Here is a 25,807-nt window from a genome sequence, read left to right as displayed (position 1 = left end):
TGAAGAGCAAGTGCATTACTGTATTGTAATTATTTTTACAGAATACATTATTCACCTATGACTAGTGGCTGCAAACAAAGTAGCACTGGTAATTATGACTGAACAGTTTTAGCAGTGTAGCAACAACTTCAGTACACTTAGTTTTATTCAATTGGTTCAGGGTAGTACTGCATCAGTGAGAACGCAATGAAATCAAAAGGGTTCCAGTATTAGATATTTATTACACTGAGAAAACAGGAATACAGAGGCACATGAGGTGGTTTGAATGGGGGTTTGAATGGAGGGGTTGGAGTGGAGGCTTAGAAGTTGTTGTTTCAAGTCCTGTAGGATGGCTGTGGTAGGTAGGAAGGTTTGTTTCCTGGAAGGGAGATAAAAGTGCATATTAGGATATACATAATATAAAAAGCACATGAATTATAAAGTCGTGGCAAATATAGTGATTAATATGTAGGGAGAGTGTCAGAACTGAGCATAACTGAAAAATAGTGGACCCAAAGTGACCCAAAATGGGAATGAAGAGGATCGTAAATTGTAGGGAACAAATCCCTCTCTGGACTACCAACCAACGACATTGAGCCCAATGTTCAATGAAAAAAGCATTGCATTGTATTTGCAGAGTCTGAACTATTTACAGTTTATTCTAGGTTTGATAGTCTGGACTTTAATACTGAGAAGGATGAGCTGCTGTGTGACCTCATCATTAGCACAAGAGGGAAATAGATTTTGTAATAGAAGAAGTATTGTTGCATTAAAGGGGTCATAAGAAGTTACTCAATACATTTTTTAAACTTAGATTTAAATGTTGTTTAAATGATGTTTACTGACACGGTCAGATTCAAGTGGTGTTGTGCATTTGTTAATTCATCAGTTATCTGACACTCTCAGACAAGAATGCTCTGAAATCAGAGTAGATAGACAAATGCACACTAAATATTTCGATGTGTAGCGAACTTTAAAATATTTCACTGTGGGGATTGAACTTCATAATAATAAAGACATTTTACATAGCTTTCTAGGGCAGACCACAGTGCTTTTGGCACCGGTAGGCTGCTGCGCACTAGCAGAACTCATGACTTCAAGCTCCAGACCTGACACCGGCGGCCTGGAACTAATAGGCACATATCCACACTTGTAAACCATATAGATATATAGAATATATTGTAATGAAACAGGCAGGGAGCAGGTCTCGAACCCTCGACCTTCTAGCCCGAAGTCCAGCGCGCTATTGGCTCCGCGTTTATAAACCCAGGGTCATTACACGACATTGCTTCTTTCTTTGGTGTGCTAAGTGTAGATATTGGACGATCTTTTTCCTGTTACTTTTTATGGTCGGCCACCCAATTAAAACCATGGGAATAGTCATGGTTGTCCAGCAAACTGATGTTATGTTAGAAGCCACTAACGTAGAAACTGTGATACAGATTTGGTTTTAGCTTTATTGACCACGACACTCCACAATGACACAAGCGGAGAGAGAGCAAGAAAACGGCAAAGAGAAAGAAAAGGAAAAGGAGCGAGAGAAGGAGAAAGAGAAAGAAAAGGAACAGCGTGGTATCAAAAGACCAATCGCGCCACCGGTTATCCCAGAGCCTCTTCAAGAAGTAAGTTGCAAAGCAATGTTAAAAGGGCCAAGGATTGATATTAGATTCGAATACCAACATATTAAATAATTATATGGGAATAATGTTGTTTAGTTTGCACAAAGACTGCTATGGCAGCTACACATGGGCTAATGTTAGCTAGCTAGCAGCTTGCCGACTCAACGATTTACGAAGGCGTTGAGTGGGCAATACTAACTGGCGGACTGGAACTCCGACGTCATATTTAACAAATAAAAAAACTGATTTCAGAACCCAAGAATAGCCCACAACTACACACTACAATGTCAGTGTTACTCTGTCTTGAAGTCCCCGTACTGTTTGCTTCCTTCACAGCAAATTCAGAGCAACTTTATCGTTGTGTTACACCCTGGATCGAAAACGTTGAGAATTGGTAGAGCAACCGACACGCTTCCTGCGACTGTCCCGCACGTCATAGCCCGCAGACATAAACAAACGTGCCAGCCCCGATATGAGGATGAATGGCTGGTGAGAGAAGGCCTGAATGTGAGTAAAAAATGACCAACATATGGGGTCAATTTCACGCCATATGTATTGAATTAAAAATAGAATAAATCGTGAACATGAAAAATAAAGTTGACAATGTAAACATATTGTAGCGACCCGCACAGACAGCTGTGTGTTATGTGTTAGGCTATTAGTTGGTTGTGTTATACTTACCAGTACCCAGTGTTCGCAGGGACATGCCAATCACGGGAATGCCTGGAATGTTCTGATGCTGGGCATCCTGGTGGTTGGCGGAGTGGCGTGGCAGGGGGATGGAGCATTGGAAGTTAAGACCAGGTTTAGCCATTGTTCTTCCTCTTATGTCTGTGCTTCACAAGAGAAGGTTCCGGTTGGTTTGTAGGTTATCTTTCATTTATTTGGCGTGGGCTACGGCCAAACAGTAGCCTGTGTAAAGTTGGGTTAATAAACCGTCAATTCGTTAACTCAATCCTCTGTCTGGACAATTGTTCCTTTATGATCTAGTGTGGTCATTACAATATTTTTGAGGACGGGTGAAATTGATGTTGAAATCAAAATCAAACAATTGAAAGCAAAATGTATAGAATTGTAAACAAAATACATCAAAACCTAAAAACTGGAAAGCAAATCATTTTAAAGCGAGAGCAAAACTCTGACAATTATTAAAGGAAAATATTTGAAAACGAATGCAATAATCGTTTTCGTTTCAACTTTCCCAGCAACTAATCCTATTGAATACGTTTTGCCTATGCATGTACTACATTTTGGTTACGCTTACTCGTATCTTTGCTTTCGATGTCTGTTGCTTTGCTATCACTGCCAGTCTTTTCGATTGCGAGTTTTAGTATTATTTTCCGTGAAGGGTGGGGTTTAGATGGAGGCGTAGACAATGAGTCTCCATTGGCCCGCTAGTTTTGGAGTGACGGTTCGTCTTAACCCAATCAATGATTTGATGTGTCACTGGCTCTGACCCTTCTAACTACTTAGGTAAACGTATGGATTACCTGTTGCACAATGTTCGGCCAGGTGTTGGTAACTCGTTCGCCATGTTCAGAACATGCGGGCACGCATCTTTCTTTTCCCCAACGCAGTTAAGCCAAAACCACGCCCCGTTATTCAGAGAGGCGTTCTTCAAGGCTTTGACCGCTCTCCAAGTCCGGAAGTGAATATCACGTAGCGCGAAATTTCAGTCACTGATTAACCTCTAATTCCTCCCAAACCCGGATCCGGGAGCACCCCCATCAGTAAAAAAGCTGACTAGCATAGCCTAGCATAGCGTCACAAGTAAATACTGGCATCTAAATATCATTAAATCACAAGTCCAAGACACCAGATGAAAGATACACATCTTGTGAATCCAGCCATCATTTCTGATTTTTAAAATGTTTTACAGGGAAGACACAATATGTAAATCTATTAGCTAACCACGTTAGCAAAAGACACCACTTTTTTTACTCCACCACTTTTTTACTCCATCAGTAGCTATCACAAATTCGACCAAATAAAGATATAAATAGCCACTAACCAAGAAACAACTTCATCAGATGACAGTCTGATAACATATTTATTGTATAGCATATGTTTTGTTAGAAAAATGTGCATATTTCAGGTATAAATCATAGTTTACCATTGCAGCCACCATCACAACTCTCACCAAAGCGACTAGAATAACTACAGAGAGCAACGTGTATTACCTAATTACTCATCATAAAACATTTCTTAAAAATACACAGCGTACAGCAATTGAAAGACACAGATCTTGTGAATCCAGACAATATTTCAGATTTTCTAAGTGTTTTACAGCGAAAACACAATATAGCGTTATATTAGCTTACCACAATAGCAAACATCACAACAGCATTGATTCAAGCCAAACATAGGGATAATGTATAAACCACCAAAAGATATTAATTTTTTCACTAACCTTCTCAGAATTCTTCAGATGACAGTCCTATAACATCATATTACACAATGCATATAGAGTTTGTTCGAAAATGTGCATATTTAGCGGCACAAATCGTGGTTATACAATGTGATTAGTGGCCAAAACTTCAAGCAATCTGTCGGGCGCCATCTTGGAGAGGCACCTATTCTAATCGAAAACTATTCATAAACTTGACAAAAAAATACAAGTTGGACAGCAAATTAAAGATAAATTAGTTCTTAATGCAATCGCTGTGTTAGATTTTTAAAATTAACGTTACTGCGCAATACAGCGTGCGCTAAAGCGAGACCGCACCATAATTCATGGCGGAATTATTATTTGACATTTGTCAACATAAGTACGAATTAACAGCATAAAGACTGCTTACTATTAGCTGAGCTTCCATCAGAATCTTGGGCAAGGTGTCCTTTCTCCAGAACAATCGTCTTTGGGTTGAAAGATGTCCTCTTGTCCTGTCGAAATAGCCGCTAACGTTAGCCACCCACTGGAGAGGTGTCCAACTCGTGAAAGCGCATCACAAAGAAATCCAGGAAAATCGCAATAAACTGCTATAAGTCGGTTTAAATTAACTACCTTATGAAGTTTTTAAGACAAAAAACAAATTAAATCAGAGCCGGAGATAAAGAACTGCTAAACCGAAAGCTTTTGAAGACGCCATGCCGGTTTCCCTCATGCGTCAGGCGCCTCGTCGAAAAGGTCGGTACTTCCGTTCCAATAGGTTTTATACTCCCCCAGATGGTGCTATCCGCTCCATTCAAAGTCTCACCGCTTACTGACATCTAGGGGAAGGCGTTAGCGGCTAGTTAGCGGCTAGTGCATGTAGCCCCATAGCTTATAAGGGAATTTATAAACCGACCCTGGAACAGAGACCTCAATTTCAGAAATCTCACTTCTTGACAGGAAGTGAGCTGCAGAATGAGTTCTGTTTCACTCAGAGAAATAATTCAAACGGTTTTAGAAACTAGAGAGTGTTTTCTATCCAATAGTAATAATAATATGCATATTGTACGAGCAAGAATTGAGTACGAGGCAGTTTAATTTGGGAACGAAATTATTACAGAGTGCAAATAGCACCCCCTATTGCCAAGAGGTTTGTTTGCCCTTGTATTTCAACATTGAAAAATATAATAACATAATGTCCCTAAAGCTCAAAGACAGATTCAATGGCTGTAGCATAGCGTATTCGACTGAATGATTAGCTAATAAATAGGGAAATTATGAATAATAAGCATATGCTTTTACCTGATAATAGACTACTAATGATAATATAACAACTTCATATACCAACCTAGTAACGTTAAGTCGCCTAGGTAAACTTAGCTGACCTTCAATTGAGGTAATTCAGCAGAGTTCTGAGACACTTTTACAAGTCATTGTAACTCTGAAATATATAAATGGGCAAATGTTACCAAACATGATGATAATAATAGGCCTGCTTTACGGTATGAAGCTAATTGTTAAATTACACTTTCCATCTCTGCGCTGATCTCCTGTGAGTGAGACAACGCTAGCTAGCCAATGGGATCGTAGTAGAACGCCCCTCTGAAAACCGCGGCGTGGTTTTGGCTTAACTGCGTTGGGAGAAAAGAGACGCTGCGGGCACGGTGGAAGATTTGGCGCGTAGTGTTGACGTCAGACCGTCTACTTAGACAGGCTTTTTTTCTATTGCCTACTTATCATGTTCATTGATTGGATTAACCTGTTTGGGATAGGGGGCAGCATTTTCACGTTTGGATGAAAAGCGTGCCCAGAGTAAAACTGCCTGCTATTCAGTCCCAGTTGCTAATATATGCATATTATTAGTATATTTGGATAGAAAACACTCTGAAGTTTCTAAAACTGTTTGAATGATGTCTGTGAGTATAACAGAACTCATATGGCAGGTGAAAACCTGAGAAAAATCCAACCAGGAAGTGGGAAATCTGAGGTTTGTAGTTTTTCAACTCTTTGCCTGAGAAAAATCCAACCAGGAAGTGGGAAATCTGAGGTTTGTAGTTTTTCAACTCTTTGCCTATCGAATATACAGTGTCTATGGGGTCAAATTGCACTTCCTAAGGCTTCCACTAGATGTCAACAGTCTTTAGAACATTGTTTGATGCTTCTATTGTAAAGGAGGGGGGGATGAGAGGGGATTGAGTCAGTGGTCTGGCAGAGTGCCATGAGCTGACCATGCGCATTCACGTGAGAGTTAGCTTGAGTTCCATTGCATTTCTGAAGACAAAGGAATTCTCCGGTTGGAACATTATTGAAGATTTATGATAAAAACATCCTAAAGATTGATTCTATACTTCGTTTGACATGTTTCTACAAACTGTAATTTGACTTTTTTGAATTTTCATCTGAACTAAGCGATCGCGCATTGAGCATTTGGATTACTGGGCTAAACGCGTGAACAAAAAGGAGGTATTTGGACATAAATTCTGGATGTTATCGAACAAATCAAACATTTGTTGTGGAACTGGGATTCCTGGGAGTGCATTCTGATGAAGATCATCAAAGGTAAGTGAATATTTATAATGCTATTTCTGACTTCTGTTGACTCCGCAACATGGCGGGTGTATGTTTGGCTTGTTTTGGTCTCTGAGCGCCGTACTCAGATTATTGCATGGTTTGCTTTTTCCGTAAAGCTTTTTTGAAATATGACAAAGCGGTTGCATTAAGGAGAAGTATATCTATAATTCTGTGCATAATACTTGTATCTTTTATCAAAATGTATTATGAGTATTTCTGTAAATTGATGTGGAGGCAAAGCCAAATGTAAACGGAGGTTTTTGGATATAAATATGAACTTGGATCGAACAAAACATACATGTATTGTGTAACATGTTGTCCCGGGAGTGTCATCTGATGAAGAATATCAAAGGTTAGTGATTAATTTTATCTCTATTTCTGCTTTTTGTGACTCCTCTCGTTGGTTGGAAAATGGCTGTATGCTTTCTGTGACTAGTTGCTGACCTAACATAATGATATGTGGTGCTTTCCCCCGAAAAGCCTTTTTGAAATCGGACACTGTGGTTGGATTAACGAGAAGTTTATCTTTAAAATGGTGTCTAATACTTGTATGTTTGAGAAATTTGAATTATGAGATTTCTGTTGATTGAATTTGGCGCCCTGCAATTTCATTGGCTGTTGGCGAGCGGAACCCCGTTCCCAGACAGGTTAAGACGAACCGTCACTCCAAAACTAGCGGACCAATGGAGACTCATTGTCTACTCCTCCCTCTATACCCCGCCCTTCTCGGAAAAATAATGCCAAAACTCGCAATCGAAAAGACTGGCAGTGACAGCAAAGAAACCGACATCGAAAGCAAAGATACGAGTAGCGTAATGAAAAGGCAGTACATGCAGGCAAGAGCGTAGGCAAAATGTATTCAATAGGATTGGTTGCTGGGAAAGTTTAACCGAAAACGATTTTTGCATTCATTTTCAAATATATTTTTTAATCATTTGTCATAGTTTTGCTCTCGCTTTAAAATTATTTGCTTACAAGTTTTGGGGTTTTGCTTTTGATGTCTTATTTTTTGTTTACAATTCTATACATTTTGCTTTCAAATGTTTGGTTTTTGATTTCAACATCATTATCTCACCTGTCCTCAAAAATATGTTTACATTCTCAACTTTATTTTTCATGTTCACAATTTATTTTATTTTGAATTCAATACATATGGCGTGAAATTGACCCCCTACCAACACACACATATACACACTGTCGCCCTTATAATCCTCCAATGTGTACTCTCTCTCAACAAAGAAACCAGAGAGTAATGAACAGAGGCAGAATGGTCTCAAAATGGTTGACCAGGCGATCTGGTCAAAGAAGATGTCCAATGGTGTACGGAGGACGCCAGTGTCTGCTGAACAGGTGTGTGTAGTTGTATGTGCAGGGCTCTACATATCTTTACCTATGTAGCCTGTGTGTATGTCTGTTCTGCAGCACAACCAGGTGACCGCATGTCCCTGATTGTGCGGGACAGTCCCAGATTTTGTTCTACAAACAATCATGTCCTGCATTTTATCAACAAATTCAAACACCACTAATGTACTTTTTTTGTTGTTGATTTGTTCCGTATTTCAGTCTGACATTATAACCTGTCTCTTACAGTCACTGCGCTGTTTCTGCGTCACCAAATTTTGCTCATGGCAAAAAAGTAGGATAAGTGTGCTTCAATTAGCTTGTTCGGTGCAGCGGGAGCAGGGGGAGCAGCGGGAGCAGGTGGTGCAGCGGGAGCAGGGGGAGCAGCGGGAGCAGGGGGAGCAGGGGGTGCAGGGGAGCAGCGGGAGCAGGGGGTGCAGCGGGAGCAGCGGGAACAGGGGAAGCAGGGGTGCAGCGGGAGCAGGGGTGCAGCGGGAGCAGGGGGTGCAGCGGGAGCAGGGGGTGCAGCGGGAGCAGGGGATGCAGCGGGAGCAGGGGAGCAGTGGTATAGTGCTGCCAGAACGTTGCTCCGACACTTTTCACAATGGTTCTCGTTTAGTAAAGTTAGACCAAAGCTAAATCAATGCCTTGGAATATTACATACAGATTAATTAGTGTTCTACATAACCAAAAGAAATAGCATAGTGTAACATTATTGTTACACCAAAACACCACCATATTTTTAGGATGGTTAGCAGAATATTCACATTGTTTTTCTTATGCGGCCAAAACTCAACAGTGCAGAAATTGCTTGGATTGAAAAAAATACAGGAATGCAGAGTAGTTTAACACTATATGCTCTAATTTACAACAAAAAAGTAATGGTAGAAGCTCAATGCATATTCCCATAAAACTGATTGAGATCAAATGATTGGCATGCAGATGCAGTTTGAATGTTTCACAGGTAAAACCTGAAGAATTATCATCATTCACGATTGACAGTAGTGATGGCCTATTTTGAAAGTATGTATGCCTAACTGGGTATTAAAAATATAAAATTTTCTTGAGACAATATGTGTGGGCAAACATTGCAATTGGAGGATGTATATTCTGTAATGATATTCAATAAGCAACATATGTCGGTACAAACTTTGAGCATTTATGACAACATTTTGTATTCATGTAGGCTATACTGTCTTGCCAAAATCATCCTGTTGTCCCGCATTTGGGTATTTTAAATGTGGTCACCCTATCGGCAGCTTGTAAACGACGGTTTGATAGTCTGTTTGGGTGTGTTGTCTTGCAGGCCAGGTCTTATAACAGACTGATTCGACCAGCAGGTCTGGACACTAGCTCCAGGATGAAGTGGACCAACACAGCACACCATCCAAAGCACCTGGTGGGAGAGGAGGTGAGGGAGTACAGCACATCTGGACACAATGCATGCATGTTAAAGAGCAGGTTACTTTCAGAAATTGTTTTTAGTATATTAGTGCTTTGTCGATTTTGTCAATCATTGATTTCTCCCTCCTCTCTCGCTTTGTTTTCTCCCCTCTGTCCTAACGGCAGGCATTGTATGTAAACCCCACTGACTGTTACAACGTGCACTGGCCCATCAGCAGGGGGCAGCTCAACGTGCACAGCGGTGCAGGGGGTTCTCTGACTGCTGTCCTGGCCGATTTGGAGGCCATCTGGAGCCACGTCATCCAGAAACAACTGGAAATCCCCCTAAAAGACCTCAAGGTACAGGACAGACAATTGGCTCACTTCACACTACAGTGCCTGAAAATTACCAGTCAAAAATTTGGACACACTTACTCATTCAAGGGTTTTTCTTTATTTTTACTCTTTTCTACATTGTAGAATAATAGTGAAGACATCAAAACTATGAAATATCACATATGGAATCATGTAGTAACACCATAAACGTGTTACACAAATCAAAATATTTGTTTTATATATGAGATTCTTCAAAGTAGCCACCCTTTGCCTTGAAGACAGCTTTGCACACTCTTGGCATTCTCCAGCTTCTCCAGCTTCACCTGGAATGCTTTTCCAACAGTCTTGAAGGAGTTCCCATATATGCTGAGCACTTGTTGGCTACTTTTCCTTCACTCTGTGGTCCAACTCATCCCAAACCATCTCAATTGGGTTGAGGTCAGGTGATTGTGGAGGCCAGGTCATCTGACTTACTCCATCACTCTCCTTCATGGTCAAATAGCCCTTACACAGCCTGGAGGTGTGTTGGGTCATTTTCCTGTTGAAAACAAATGATAGTGCCACTAAGCGCAAACCAGATTGGATGGCGTATCGCTGTGGTAGCTATGCTGGTTAAGTGTGCCATGAATTCTAAATAAATCACTGACAGTGTCACCAGCAAAGCACCATCACTCCTCCTCCATGCTTCACGGTGGGAACCACACATGCAGAGGTCACCCGTTCACCTACTCTGCGTCTCACAAAGACGGTTGGAAGCAAAAATCTAAAATTTGGATTCATCAGACCAGTCTGATGTCCATTGCTCGTGTTTCTTGGCCCAAGCAAGTGTCTTATTATTATTGGTGTCCTTTAGTAGTGGTTTCTTTGCCATAATTTGACCAGGAAGGCCTGTTTCACGCAGTGTCCTCTGAACAGTTGATGTTGAGATGTGTCTGTTACTTGAACTCTGTGAAGCATTTATTTGGGCTGCAATCTGAGGCTGGTAACTCTAATGAACTTATCCTCTGCAGCAGAGGTAACTCTGGGTCTTCCTTTCCTATTGCGGCCCTCATTTATAGATAAAAAAAAAAAAAACTTTATTTAACTAGGAAGGGCTCATTGAGATTTGATATCTCTTTTTCAAGAGCATCCTGGCCAAGATAGGCAGCACTAAGTCATTACACAATTTCAGACAGACAACAAGAAAAACTACAGGTAATCTAGTAAAAACCCATATCATTCACAAGAGTATAACAAAATCATAAAACAGCAAATTAAGAACATTGACAGGTCAGGGAATCAGCCTCAAAATCCTTCATCAATGATTTAAAAACACCAATCGGGACAAGTTCTTCCAGTTTAAAAGTATTTTGTAAGGCGTTCCAAGCCGATGGCGCAGAGTACATAAAAGCCCTTTTACCAAATTCAGTTGGGACATTTGGAACAGTTAGCAGGATAAAGTCCAGCGAACGAAGAGATTTCTGAACAATAAAAATGCCAAAATAAAATGGTAGTAACCCCAAAATGGCTTTGTAAATAAAAGTATACCAGTGAGTGAGCCTACGATTGACTGGAGAAGGCCAGCCAACCCTGGTATATAAAGTGCAGTGGTGCGTAAGGGTTTTGCAGTTTAAAATAAATCTCAATGCTCCATGGTAAAGGCTGTCAATTGATCTCAAACTCTGAGCGGAAGCATTCATATATAACATATGGCCATAGTTTAGTATAGGCATAAATGTAGCTGATACTAGCCTCCTTCTGGCTTCAAAAGGAAAAACAGGCCTTATTCCTAAAATAAAATCCCAGCTTCAGTTTAAAAAAAGTTGTAAGTTGTTGAATATGCAATTTAAAAGAGAAGCCTTCATCAATTAAAATTCCAAGATGATAAAATTCCAGTCTCAATCTCATTGCCCTGACAGGTAGTAATAGGTAAAAGGTTCAGAGGTCTATTTCTTGCTTTAGAAAACACCATTAGTTTAGTTTTGTCAGTATTGAGGATACGCTTCAATTGAACAGTATAAAAAGCAGTTTGAACTTCTGGAAATCTTTTCTGAAAGACGAAGCACAACAATAAATAACAGTATCATCAGCATAAAGGAGAAGTTGCGCATTTTGCACATTTTTTGTCTAAATTATTTATATTAATAGTGAATAAGAGGGGACCAAGTACAGAGCCCTGGGGCACACCATTACAGACAGACAATTTAACAGACATGAGCCCATCAAATTGAGTGCACTGAGTTCTATTATACAGATAGATAGCAAACCATGCAACTGCATGCGCCGAAAGACCTACGCCTGACAATCTCTGCCTCAGTATAGCATGATCAATTGTATCAAAAGCCTTAGAGATCAATAAAAAGTGAGACACAGTGCTGTCAAAGGCTTCAGTGATATCATTTAAAACCTTCATGGCTGCTGTAATTGTGCTATGCTTCTCCCTGAAGCCCGATTTGGTACATTGATAAAATAGTTAGTATATAAAAACTCTTTTAGCTGTTCACTAACAAGGGTTTCAAGTATTTTCACCAGGGGTGACCGCTTTGAGATTGACCTATACTTATTTAAAAGAGTTGATCTTCCCCTTTTTAAAAGTGGTAGGACAAATGCTGATTTCTAGATCTTTGGAATTTCATTACATTACAAAGTTAAATTGAACAGATATGTAAGTGGTTCAGCTATGAAATCAGCTGCCAGATTTAAAAAACAGGGATCAAGAAGATCAGGACCTGCAAGCTTTCTCTGATCTAAGGATTTCAGGGCTTTATGTACCACCTGCACTGAGAATGGCAAAAAGCAAAAAGTTTGACCAGCTCACACTGGTTCATCCACACAGGGTTGTACAGAGACAGAGGATACTGAATCAAACAGCCTACCAGATAATTCAAAGTGCGCATTGAAACAATTCAGCATTTCAGTTTTGTCATATACAGCAAAACACATGACGGTAATTCATTAACATTACCATTACCTGACATAGACTTAATAGCCTTCCAAATCTTTCTAGGGTCATTCAGGTTATCAGTGGTAACAGACATAAAATATTCAGACTTGGCCTTCCTGAGAAGAAAATAACACTTGTTTTGTAGCTGCCTAAGAATAAGCCAATCAGCATCAGAACATGATTTCCTTGCTTTAGCCCAGGCTAGATTACATTTGTGAATAATACAAGACAGCTCAGAAGAAAACTATGGATTATCCCGCCCTTTAACTCTGAACCTGTGGATTGGGGCATGTTTGCTTCCTATTTGGAAGAAAACATCATGAAAGAATTTCCAGGCAGTTTCCACAGGGATAAGTTCAATCTTGCTCCAGTCAAAATAAAACAAATCATGAAAGAAAGCCTGCTTATTAAACTCTTAAAATAAAATAATCTTACGAATAAAGCGTGGGTGTTGTCTTAGGAACTTTAGTATTTCTAAAAGCAACAACAGCGCAATGGTCGCTTAAATCATTACAAAAAACACCAACCGCAGAATATTTATGTGGAACATTTGTCAATATCAAATCAATCAGGGTAGATTTCTCTGGAGATTTGGGTGGGTGGGTGAGTTAATGAACTGGGTAAGATTCATAGAATTACAATACATTTTAAAATCATCAGACACCGGCTTTAACCAACACCAGTTGAGATCACCAATCGAGATCATTTCACTGTGAAGAAGTTTAGACATAAGGTGCATCAGAGAAGAAAATGCATCACAGAGAGCAGAGGGGGGTCTATAACAGCCAATCACAGTTATAGAGAGACCCTTTGAAACTTCAAGATTCAAAGCAAGAAATTCCAATTGTTTACAAATAGTTTCAGACTTTGCCACATTTACAAGGAATTTAGTCTTCACGTATAGCCACACCCCCACCTTTCTTAACTCGATCAGTGCGATACACATTGCAACCATTTATACAAATATCCTTATCATGAGAGCCAGTTTCATCATAGCGCTTGATGGTTTTTGCGGCTGCGCTTGAAGAAACTTTCAAAGTTATTGAAATTTTCTGGATTGACTGACCTTCATGTCTTAAAGTAATGATGGAATGTTGTTTCTCTTTGCTTATTTGAGCTGTTCTTGCCATAAATAGGGCTATCTTCTGTATACCACCCCAACCTTGTCACAACAAAACTGATTGGCTCAAATGCATTAAGAAGGAAAGAAATTCCACAAATGAACTTTTAACAAGGCACACCTGTTAATTAAAATCATTCCAGGTGACTACCTCATGAAGCTGGTTGAGAGAATGCCAAAAGTGTGCAAAGCTGTCATCAAGGCAGAGGGTGGCTACTTTGAAGAATCTCAAATATAAATATATTTTGATTTGGTTACTACATGATTCCATATGTGTTATTTCATAGATTTGATGTCTTCACTATTATTCTACAATGTAGAAAATAGTAAAAATGAAGAAAAACCCTTGAATGAGTAGGTGTGTCCAAACTTTTGACTGGTACTGTATATACTTTTTTTTACCTGACTACACCTAACAAATCATAACATGTAGCAGAGACAATGTTGTGGTCAGCTGTCAGTTTTATTTTGTACTCTGATCTAATCGCCTCTTGTTTGTTGGGTTGGCAGTATTACAGATGTATCCTTTTAGTCCCTGACATCTATAACAGGCATCACATCAAGGAACTGGTCAACATGCTGCTGCTCAACATGGGCTTTTCAGGTACAATACACACTAAATGGCTACACGGACTACCTGAGTTGACCCTTGTATTATTCATGTTTTTTTGTTGCACTGTCTATGCACACTTACAGGGCCCTTCACACATACACTCACTTCATCATTTGCTCACACACATAATATGCACAAACATTTATACTGACTTTACACACACCCACTCAAATACAATCATCATATACGCTGCTGTTTATCATATCCTGATGCCTAGTCACCTTTCCCTTATACATATTTACTTCTGCGCTTTGTTTTACCCACATACTCATATCCGTAAGTTGACATTTAATAGTCGGATCGGATGATACTCCTGATCTGAAAAAAATGAAGTGTTAAGTAGATGTTGGCAATGTACCTCCCTGCACGTTCTCACTGTAAAAAAAGCTGCAGATTAGGAGCAGCGGGCAGAGAAGTGTGTCTGTGTGTCCTCAACTTGCAACAGGCAGCCACGTTTGCTGTTACTCAGTCAGAATGCGCATCAGTGTTTCATTTTTTTTCTCTCCATACTGCTTGTTAGATATTATGCACATTGATAGCTTTATAGCAAATGTCCTTGCAATGTGATTTATCATAGTAGTAGCCAGGCAGCAGCAATCTGAATGATCAGACCAAAAACATGCAAGGAAAATTGATCTGGTGAAATTATGAACCGAGTGGATGGAGAAATACAGCTTCACTCTTATCCAATCAGAGCAGCAGGATCAAAGTACTGCCCGCCCTTCTCTTTAGACAGCCAGTGGCGTTATTTAGCCAATGTAGAACCTCTCACATTACTGACTGACATGAGAAAGATGCGTGCAGAAAATATATATTTTTTCCATCACGTATCATTACAAAAAATTGTTGAACCATAATTTTATCCAGAAATTTGCCCATATCTGTTAGGATACTTGTTTTGTCTGGCTACTCGGCACACCCCTAGTAAATATGGTACTGGAACTGATCCTGTATATGGTATGCTTGCTTGCTTTCTTTTTCATTTTCTTTCTATTTCTTGTGTTTGTGTTCTACATTGTTATGTTTAGTATAACATTGTTATTGATTACTGCATTGTTGGGTTTAGAGCTGGCCAGAAATGCATTTAGCTGTACTTGTACTTGTGTATGTGACTTTGAAACTTGATTGTCACTCCTTGGTCTGCAGCGATCGTAGTCCACCAGGAGTCTGTGTGTGCTACCTTCGGCAGTGGCCTGAGCAGTGCCTGTGTGGTGGATGTGGGCGACCAGAAGACCAGTCTGTGTTGTGTGGAGGACGGGGTGTCTCACCGCAACTCCAGGTGTGTATATTGCATCATGCATCTCATATGTATATATTGTACTCTATACTATGCCACTGTATCTTAGTCCAATGCCGCTCTGACTTATATGTACAGTGGGGCAAAAAAGTATTTATTCAGCCACCAATTGTGCAAGTTCTCCCACTTAAAAAGATGAGAGAGGCCTGTAATTTTCATCATAGGTACACCTCAACTATGAAAGACAAAATGAGAAAAAAAATCCAGAAAATCACATTGTAGGATTTTTTATGAATTTATTTGCAAATTATGGTGGAAAATAAGTATTTGGTCAATAACAAAAGTTTATCTCAATACTTTGTTATATACCCTTTGTTGGCAATGACAGAGGTCAAACGTTTTCTGTAAGTCTCCACAAGGTTTTCACACACTGTTGCTGGTATTTTGGCCCATTCCTCCATGCAGATCTCCTCTAGAGCAGTGATGTTTTGGGGCTGTTGCTGGGCAACACAGACTTTCAACTCCCTCCAAAGATTTTCTATGGGGTTGAGATCTGGAGACTGGCTAGGCCACTCCAGGACCTTGAAATGCTTCTTACGAAGCCACTCCTTCGTTGCCCGGGCGGTATGTTTGGGATCATTGTCATGCTGAAAGACCCAGCCACGTTTCATCTTCAATGCCCTTGCTGATGGAAGGAGGTTTTCACTCAAAATCTCACGATACATGGCCCCATTCATTCTTTCCTTTACACGGATCAGTCGTCCTGGTCCCTTTGCAGAAAAACAGCCCCAAAGCATGATGTTTCCACCCCCATGCTTCACAGTAGGTATGGTGTTCTTTGGATGCAACTCAGCATTCTTTGTCCTCCAAACACGACGAGTTGAGTTTTTACCAAAAAGTTATATTTTGATTTCATCTGACCATATGACATTCTCCCAATCTTCTTCTGGATCATCCAAATGCTCTCTAGCAAACTTCAGACGGGCCTGGACATGTACTGGCTTAAACAGTGGGACACGTCTGGCACTGCAGGATTTGAGTCCCTGGCGGCGTAGTGTGTTACTGATGGTAGGCTTTGTTACTTTGGTCCCAGCTCTCTGCAGGTCATTCACTAGGTCCCGCCGTGTGGTTCTGTGATTTTTGCTCACCGTTCTTGTGATCATTTTGACCCCACGGGGTGAGATCTTGCCTGGAGCCCCAGATCGAGGGAGATTATCAGTGGTCTTGTATGTCTTCCATTTCCTAATAATTGCTCCCACAGTTGATTTCTTCAAACCAAGCTGCTTACCTATTGCAGATTCAGTCTTCCCAGCCTGGTGCAGGTCTACAATTTTGTTTCTGGTGTCCTTTGACAGCTCTTTGGTCTTGGCCATAGTGGAGTTTGGAGTGTGACTGTTTGAGGTTGTGGACAGGTGTCTTTTATACTGATAACAAGTTCAAACAGGTGCCATTAATACAGGTAACGAGTGGAGGACAGAGGAGCCTCTTAAAAGAAGTTACAGGTCTGTGAGAGCCAGAAATCTTGCTTGTTTGTAGGTGACCAAATACTTATTTTCCACCATAATTTGCAAATAAATTCATAAAAAATCCTACAATGTGATTTTCTGGATTTTCTTTCTCATTTTGTCTGTCATAGTAGAAGTGTACCTATGATGAAAATTACAGGCCTCTCTCATCTTTTTAAGTGGGAGAACCTGCACAATTGGTGGCTGACTAAATACTTTTTTGCCCCACTGTATATATATTCTTAATACATTCCTAACTTAGATTTACGTGTATTTTGCTTATATGTTGTGAAACTGTTAGATATTACTGCACTGTCAGAGCTGGAAGCACAAGCATTTCGCTACACCCGCAATAACATCTGCTAAACATGTGTATGTGACCAATAAAATTTGATTTGAGTAGAAGTGTGCACTCCCTCCCTGGTTGTCTGTGATGGTTTTGAACTGAAGTGTACACACTAGGTTTGAACTTTCCACTGAGGAATTGAAGGGTGCACAGTAGGGGTGTATCGAAGTAAAAAATGTATCGGTAACATATCAGTCTGGTAATAAAGATGCTCTGTGTACAGTCGTGGCAAAGTTTTGAGAATGACACAAATATTAATTTTCACAAAGTCTGCTGCCTCAGTTTGTATGATGGCAATTTGCATATACTCCAGAATGTTATGAAGAGTGATCAGATGAATTGCAATTAATTGCAAAGTCCCTCTTTGCCATGCAAATGAACTGAATCCCAAAAAACATTTCCACTGCATTTCAGCCCTGCCACAAAAGGACCAGCTGACATCATGTCAGTGATTCTCTCGTTAGCACAGGTGTGAGTGTTGACGAGGACAAGGCTGGAGATCACTCTGTCATGCTGATTGAGTTCGAATAACAGACTGGAAGCTTCAAAAGGAGGGTGGTGCTTGGAATCATTGTTCTTCCTCTGTCAACCATGGTTACCTGCAAGGAAACACGTGCCGTCATCATTGCTTTGCACATAAATGGCTTCACAGGCAAGGATATTGCTGCCAGTAAGATTGCACCTAAATCAACCATTTATCGGATCATCAAGAACTTCAAGTAGAGCAGTTCAATTGTTGTGAAGAAGGCTTCAGGGCGCCCAAGAAAGTCCAGCAAGCTCCAGGACCGTCTCCTAAAGTTAATTCAGCTGCGGGATCGGGGCACCACCAGTACAGAGCTTGCTCAGGAATGGCACCAGGCAGGTGTGAGTGCATCTCCACGCACAGTGAGGTGAAGACTTTTGGAGGATGGCCTGGTGTCAAGAAGGTCAGGAAAGAAGCCACTTCTATCCAGGAAAAACATCAGGGACAGACTGATATTCTGCAAAAGGTACAGGGATTGGACTGCTGAGGATTGGGGTAAAGTCATTTTCTCTGATGAATCCCCTTTCAGATTGTTTGTGGTATCCGGAAAAAAGCTTGTCCGGAGAAGACAAGGTGAGCGCTACCATCAGTCCTGTGTCATGCCAACAGGAAAAAGCATCCTGAGACCATTCATGTGTGGGGTTGCTTCTCAGCCAAGGGAGTGGGCTCACTCACAATTTTGCCTAAGAACACAGCCATGAATAAAGAATGGTAACACATCCTCCGAGAGCAACTTCTCCCAACCATCCAGGAACAGTTTGGTGACGAACAATGCCTTTTCCAGCATGATGGAGCAACTTGCCATAAGGCAAAAGTGATAACTAAGTGGCTCGGGGAACAAAACATCAATATTTTGGGTCCATGGCCAGGAAACTCCCCAGATCTTAATCCCATTGAGAACTTGCTGTCAATCCTCAAGAGCCTGGTGGACAAACAAAAACCCACAAATTCTGACCAACTCCAAGCATTGATTATTCAAGAATGGGCTGCCATCAGTCAGGATGTGGCCCAGAAGGTAATTGACAGCATGCCAGGGCGGATTGCAGAGGTCTTGAAAAAGGGGTCAACACTGCAAATATTGACTCTTTGCATCAACTTCATGTAATTGTCAATAAAAGCCTTTGACACTTATGAAATGCTTGTAATTATACGTCGCTATTCCATAGTAACATCTGACAAAAATATCTAAAGACACTGAGGCAGCAGGCTTTGTGAAAATTAATATTTGTGTCATTCTCAACTTTTAGCCATGACTGTACATGTGTCTGTCCTCCTGCAGGCTGTGTCTGGCATACGGGGGCGCTGATGTCACCCGCTGTTTCTTCTGGCTCCTGCAGAGGGCAGGCTTCCCCTACAGGGAGTGTCAGCTCTCCAATAGGGTGGACTGCATCCTGCTGCAGCAGCTCAAAGAGACCTTCTGCCACCTTGACCAGGTACTTAAACATCAAATTCATAAGGCATCAATCGGGAAGAAAACAGCCTGAAATAGGGAGGAGCTTCTTTAACTTGTCCATTTTAAGAAACCGTTATTTTTACCGAATTTCTATCAACATGTTAAATGTGCAACCAGAGGTAAAAAAATACCACCTCCACACACAGAGACGTGTACAAAGCTCTCCCTCGCCCTCCATTTGGCAAATCTGACCATAACTCTATCCTCCTGATTCCTGCTTACAAGCAAAAATTAAAACAGGAAGCACCAGTGAATCGGTCTATAAAAAAGTGGTCAGATGAAGCAGATGCTAAGCTACAGGACTGTTTTGCTAGCACAGACTGGAATATGTTCCGGGATTCTTCCGATGGCATTGAGGAGTACACCACATCAGTCACTGGCTTTATCAATAAGTGCATAGAGGACATCGTCCCCACAGTGACTGTACGTACATACCCCAACCAGAAACCATGGATTACAGGCAACATTCGCACTGAGCTAAAGGGTAGAGCTGCCACTTCAAGGAGCGGGACTCTAACCCGGAAGCTTATAAGTTTATGCCCTCCGACGAACCATCAAACAGGCAAAGCATCAATACAGGACTAAGATCGAATCGTACTACACAGACTCTGATGCTCGTCGGATGTGGCAGGGCATGCAAACTATTGCAGACTACAAAGGGAAGCACAGCCGAGTGCTGCCCAGTGACACGAGCCTACCAGATGAGCTAAATAACTTCTATGCTCGCTTTGAGGCAAGCAACACTGAAATATGCATGAGAGCATCAACTGTTCCGGATGACTGTGTGATCACGCTCTCCGCATCCGATGTGAGTAGGACCTTCAAATAGGTCAACATTCACAAGGCCGCTGGGCCAGACGGATTACCAGGACGTGTACTCCGAGCATGCGCTGACCAACTGGCAAGTATCTTCACTGACATTTTCAACCTGTCCCTGTCTGAGTCTGTAATACCAACATGTTTCAAGCAGACCACCATAGTCTAAGAACACTAAGGTAACCTGCCTAAATGACTACCGACCCGTAGCACTCACGTCTGTAGCCAAGAAATGCTTTGAAAGGCTGGTCATGGCTCACATCAACACTATTATCCCAGAAACCCTAGACCCACTCCAATTTGCATACCGCACCAACAGATCCACAGATGATGCAATCTCTATTGCACTCCACACTGCCCTTTCACACCTGGACAAAAGGAACACCTATGTGAGAATTCTATTTATTGACTACAGCTCAGCGTTCAACGCCATAGTGCCCTCAAAGCTCATCACTAAGCTAAGGACCCTGGTACTAAACACCTCCCTCTGCAACTGGATCCTAAACTTCCTGACGGGCCACCCCCAGGTAGTAAGGGTAGGCAACAACACATCCGCCACGCTGATCCTCAACACGCGGGCCCCTCAGGGGTGCGTGGTCATTCCCCTGCAGTACTCCCTGTTCACTCATGACTGCACGGCCAGGCACGACTCCAACACGATCATTAAGTTTGCTGATGACACAATAGTGGTTGGCCTGATCACCGACAACGATGAGACAGCCTATAGGGAGGAGGTCAGAGACCTGATCATGTGGTTCAAGACAAAGGAGTTGATTGTGGACCTCAGGATAAAGACGACCGAGCACGCCCCCATTCTCATCGACGGGGTTGTAGTGGAGCAGGTTGAGCGTTTCAAGTTCCTTGGTGTCCACATCACCAACAAACTAACATGGTCCAAGCACACCAAGACTGTCGTGAAGGGGGCACAACAAAACCTATTCCCCCTCAGGAGACTGAAAAGATTTGGCATGGTCCTCAGATCCCCAAAAGGTTCTACAGCTGCACCATCAAGAGCATCCTGACAGGTTGTTTCATTGCCTGGTATGGCAACTGTTCAGCCTCTGACCGCAAGGCACTACAGAGGGTAGTGCGTACGGCCCAGTACATCACCGGGGCCAAGCCTCCTGCCATCCAGGACCTCTATACCAGGCGGTGTGAGAGGAAGGCCCTAAATATCGTCAGACTCCAGCCACCCTAGTCATAGACTGTTCTCTCTGCTACGGCACGGCAAGTGGTACCAGAGCGCCAAGTCTAGGTCCAAAAGGCTTCTAAACAGCTTCTACACCCAAGCCATAAGACTCCCGAACAGCTAATCAAATGGCTACCCAGACTATTTGCACCCCCCCTTTGCTACTACTCTCTGTTTATTTTCTATGCATAGTCACTTATACATGCAGGTAGGTTTGTTTATCTCAATTACCTCGACACCGGTGCCCCCGCACATTGACACTGTACCGGTATCCCCTGTATATAGCCGCGCTATTGTTATTTACTGCTGCTCTTTAATTACTTGTTTTTCTTATCGCTTATTTTTTAGGTATTTTCTTAACTGCATTGTTGGTTAAGGGCTTGTAATTAAGCATTTCACTGTAAGGTCTACTACACCTGTTGTATTTGGCGCAAAATTTGATTTAGTTTCTTCTATGGTGTGCCCTAATAACTAAGTCCCTGGTGTACTTTTCAACGTAAGGACTCTCCAACCCTGGTCTTGAAGTGCGAACTTTATGGTTATGGCTTTTATTTCATTACATCACAACATGCCAGTTTCAAATGGCCAACTAATGAATCATGGTCTTCCGTCTGGGCTCTAAGGCCATAGCTGATATAAGGTGTGTTACTGAAGAAGGGGGACTTAGGAATAAAAGGTGATAGATACCCCTTTTCTACATGCTCAGCTCTTTCCCCTTTTTCTCCAGGACATCTCTGGGCTTCAAGACCACGAGTTCCGCACCCGTTTCCCAGAGTCCCCTGCACTTCTTTACCAGGTTCGACTTGGTGACGAGAAACTGCAGGTATGTATACACACCCAGTCAGGGAAGGGCTGTCAGTGGTAAAGCGGATGATTGTGGTTTTGAAGCCCAATTTTGATATTGAAGATGACTATAATAAATATGACATAATAAATGCTGTCACAATGTGTCATTTGTGTACCTCAGGCTCCTATGGCCCTGTTCTACCCCACCACGTTTGGGATAGTGGGCCAGAAGATGACCTCCTTGCAGCACAGATCTCAGGGTGACCCAGAGGACCCACATGATGAACACTACCTACTGGGAACCCAGAGCAAGCAGGACCAGGTAGTCTAGGAACACCTGACTCCATCCTATTAGAACTATCTGATTGGCTGATACTCCCTCTCTGTTTCCATCTCTCCCTTCCTTTTCCTCCTCTCTCCATCTCATCCTCCCTCTCCCATTATTATGCTCAGTCCTCTAAAGCCTCTGCAGAGCGTAAATCCCTTCCCAAGCCGCCTGGGTTTGAGGGGGAGTTGAGCAGCCAGGGTGGGGACCCCTCAGAACGTGGAGGTGGTGCCCATGGCCAGGATGTGGAGCTGGGACACTCCCAGAACGACTGCCTGATGGGGGGAGCAGAGATGGAGGAGCCTCCCTCAGCACTCCTCTCCAGGAAGACTGCCATGACCCAGTTTGAGGGCAAAGCGCTAGGCTTGGACAAAGCCATCCTGCACAGCATCGATTGCTGTGGTAAGCAAATTACCCTGCTTCAAAACTCTGTCCTATAATACAGTATCTTGTTTTATTCTACCATAAACACGAGGTAACATACACTAAATAATAAACATAAGATATAGATAAAACATTATTGGACATGATATTCATTATTCTGTTATGAAGTGAGGGTAAATTGTGAATTCTAAGCAGTGGTTTCCAAATGTTGGATGTTTTGATAGGGAAATGTTAGGTTTTGTGTATTTTGTTTGTGCCCAGCATCTGACGAGACCAAGAGGAAGATGTACAGCTCCATCCTGGTGGTGGGGGGAGGCCTGCTGTTTCACAGGGCCCAGGAGTTCCTGCAGCACCGCATCCTCAACAAGATGCCCCCCTCCTTCCGCAGGGTGGTGGAGAGCGTGGAGGTCATCACACGACCCAAGGTACACTGGCTTCTACGTACACTGGCTTTACAGTGGACTAACGTGGTCTTGAGGCATGCAGAAGACCAGGTGTTTATATCTAGTCTAACACAGTGGGTATAAAATGCAATCTTGCAGGAGTTTGTGTGTCGCTACAAGCAGAGGTGTTTTAATGGCTGTGTTTTCCAGGACATGGACCCTCGCCTGATCTCGTGGAAAGGGGGAGCGGTGCTTGCCTGCCTGGACACCACCCAGGAGATGTGGATCCACCAGAGGGAGTGGCAGCGCTTTGGTGTGCGCATGCTGAGGGAGAGGGCTGCGTTTGTCTGGTGAACCACCCCAGACTACATCCCACTGGAACAAGGGAGCACAGAGGGAGAAGCCCATTACTTTAGACAGTAAAACACTGGCACAGGTACTACTCACAGAGAAAGACTGCCGGACGCACAATATAAGGCAAATACTTAACCTGGGCACTGACCCTCGTAGGCTTCAAACATCTCTCTCTTGGTACCTTATATTGTGTAGTGTAACGTGTACTGCATGTCTTTCTCACAGTTTAACTGGTGCCTGTGTGGTAGATGGTTTAAATAGTTGTTTTGTTCCCAGTTTCTTTCTTCTGGCATTGTGGATGTTACATTTGATTAAAAACGTACTTATTTCTTGAAGGACTTACTGTTTTGACATTTCTTATAGACCTTATGTAGGTTGGAAGAAATTTGATACGAGACATATTTAACGGTAAAATGTTATGAACGTGTACCTATCCTACTTCACAATTAGCTAAGACGCCACGTGTGTTTGCGAAGCAGAGGGTCTGAGATCGAGCACCAGTAAGGACGCTATACTTAAACGATCAGTGACGCTTGTCACAGTTAAATGCTATGACTAACTCCTGTAGTGTCATTCATCATACCCCTAGTAAATCAAATTTAATTTCAACATACACTACATGACCAAAAGTATGTGGACACCTGCTTGTCAAACATCTCATTATAAAATCATGGTCATTAATATGGAGTTGGTCCCCCCCTTTGCTGCTATAACAGCATCCACTCTTCTGGGAAGACTTTCCACTAGATGTTGGAACATTGCTGCGGGACTTGCTTCCATTCAGCCACAAGATTATTTGTGAGGTTGGGCGATTAGGCCTGGCTCGCAGTCTGCGTTCCAATTCAACCCACCAATCTTGACAAACCATTTCTGTATGGACCTCGCTTTGTGCACGGGGGCATTGTCATGCTGAAACTGTTGCCACAAAGTTGGAAGCACAGAATCGTCTAGAATGTCATTGTATGCTGTAGCGTTAAGATTTCCCTTCACTGGAACTAAGGGGCCTAGTCTGAACTATGAAAAACAGCCCCAGACCATTATTCCTCCTCCGCCAAACTTTACAGTTGACACTGCATTGGGGCAGTTAACATTCTCCTGGTATCTTCCAAACCCAGATTCGTACGTCGGACTGCCAGATGGTGAAGCGGGATTCATCACTCCAGAGTCCAATGGCGGCGAGCTTTACACCACTCCAGCCAACGCTTGGCATTGTGCATGGTGATCTTAGCCTTGTGTGCAGCTGCTCGCCCATGGAAACCAATTTCATGAAGCTACAGACGAACCGTTGTGCTGATGTTGCTTCCCGAGTCAGTTTGGAACACAGTAGTGAGTGTTACCACCGAGGACAGAAGCGTTTAACGTGCTTCAGCAGTCCCGTTCTGTGAGCTTGTGTGGCCTACCACTTCGCGGCTGAGCCGTTGTTGCTACTAGACGTTTCCACTTCACAATAACAGCACTTACAATTGACTGGGGCAGCTCTAGCAGGGCAGAAAGTGGACAAATTGACTTGTTGGAAAGGTGGCATCCTATGACTGCCATGTTGAAAGTCACTGAGCTCTTCAGTATGGACATTCTACTGCCAATGTTTGTCTATGGAAATTGAATGGCTGTGTGCTCAATTTTACACATCTGTCAGCAATGGGTGTGGCTGAAATAGCCGAATCCACTAATTTGAAGGTGTCCACTTACTTTTGTATATACAGTGTAACATTGCACTGAAGTCTTTAAAAAGGACATGTATACAGCACAGGAGTTTATTGAACAGTGGGATACAAAAAATAACAGATTTTGAGAGGAGGCAGGAGAGTGATGTGAAATGATTTACAATGGGAAAGGAAGAGGGGTCAGAAACGGAAAGCTGCCGTATTGGCCACCCTGGCCCCTACGTGTAGGAATTCCCAGAGCAGCGTCAGGAGTCTGGTGAGCAGAGGCAGCCAGAGAGGAGGGGGTTGCCCCACATGAATATCGTTTCAGCCTAGATTAGGCTACACGTCTGCAGCCAGTTTGCCACACCCCATGCCTATACAAAAGGTGTAGGCTTTTACCTATGGAGAGGAACATAAGACGAGACAATGTAGTTATGTTCTACACCACCACAGATGAACATGAGTCCCAGTAGAATTATATGACCTAACTGTGCTCTGGAATCAGAAGTTTGATGCACCTCACCTTCATCATCCTCCCCCCATGGAAGGGGCCCCCACCGTGGTTTGTCCTCCACATCTGCCAGGGGGGTTGATGGGAGACAGA

The 25,807-nt window shown here is 42.4% G+C and overlaps 1 protein-coding gene and 1 long non-coding RNA gene across 2 annotated transcripts; one reads left to right on the top strand and one right to left on the bottom strand.

Moving 5' to 3' along the window:
• Positions 1-201: 201 nt before the first annotated feature.
• On the bottom strand, positions 202-2,625 carry LOC139542727 (uncharacterized). The gene is made up of 2 exons (XR_011668543.1): positions 2,280-2,625; positions 202-358 (listed from the first exon to the last, which is right to left on the bottom strand). It is a non-coding gene; the product is annotated as an uncharacterized lncRNA (long non-coding RNA).
• Positions 1,106-23,895, top strand: actr8 (actin related protein 8). The gene is made up of 13 exons (XM_071348503.1): positions 1,106-1,601; positions 1,935-2,105; positions 7,780-7,890; positions 9,188-9,292; positions 9,451-9,624; positions 14,154-14,247; positions 15,403-15,535; positions 19,147-19,300; positions 22,053-22,148; positions 22,293-22,433; positions 22,565-22,838; positions 23,082-23,245; positions 23,414-23,895. The coding sequence occupies exons 1-13, from the start codon at positions 1,458-1,460 to the stop codon at positions 23,555-23,557; spliced, it is 1,905 nt and encodes a 634-aa protein (XP_071204604.1). The 5' UTR covers positions 1,106-1,457; the 3' UTR covers positions 23,558-23,895.
• The last annotated feature ends 1,912 nt before the right edge of the window (positions 23,896-25,807 follow it).

Source organism: Salvelinus alpinus, chromosome 17 (genome assembly GCF_045679555.1).
Source record: "Salvelinus alpinus chromosome 17, SLU_Salpinus.1, whole genome shotgun sequence".
NCBI classification, from domain to species: Eukaryota; Metazoa; Chordata; class Actinopteri; order Salmoniformes; family Salmonidae; genus Salvelinus; species Salvelinus alpinus.
This window is presented reverse-complemented; position numbering and strand designations above follow the sequence as displayed.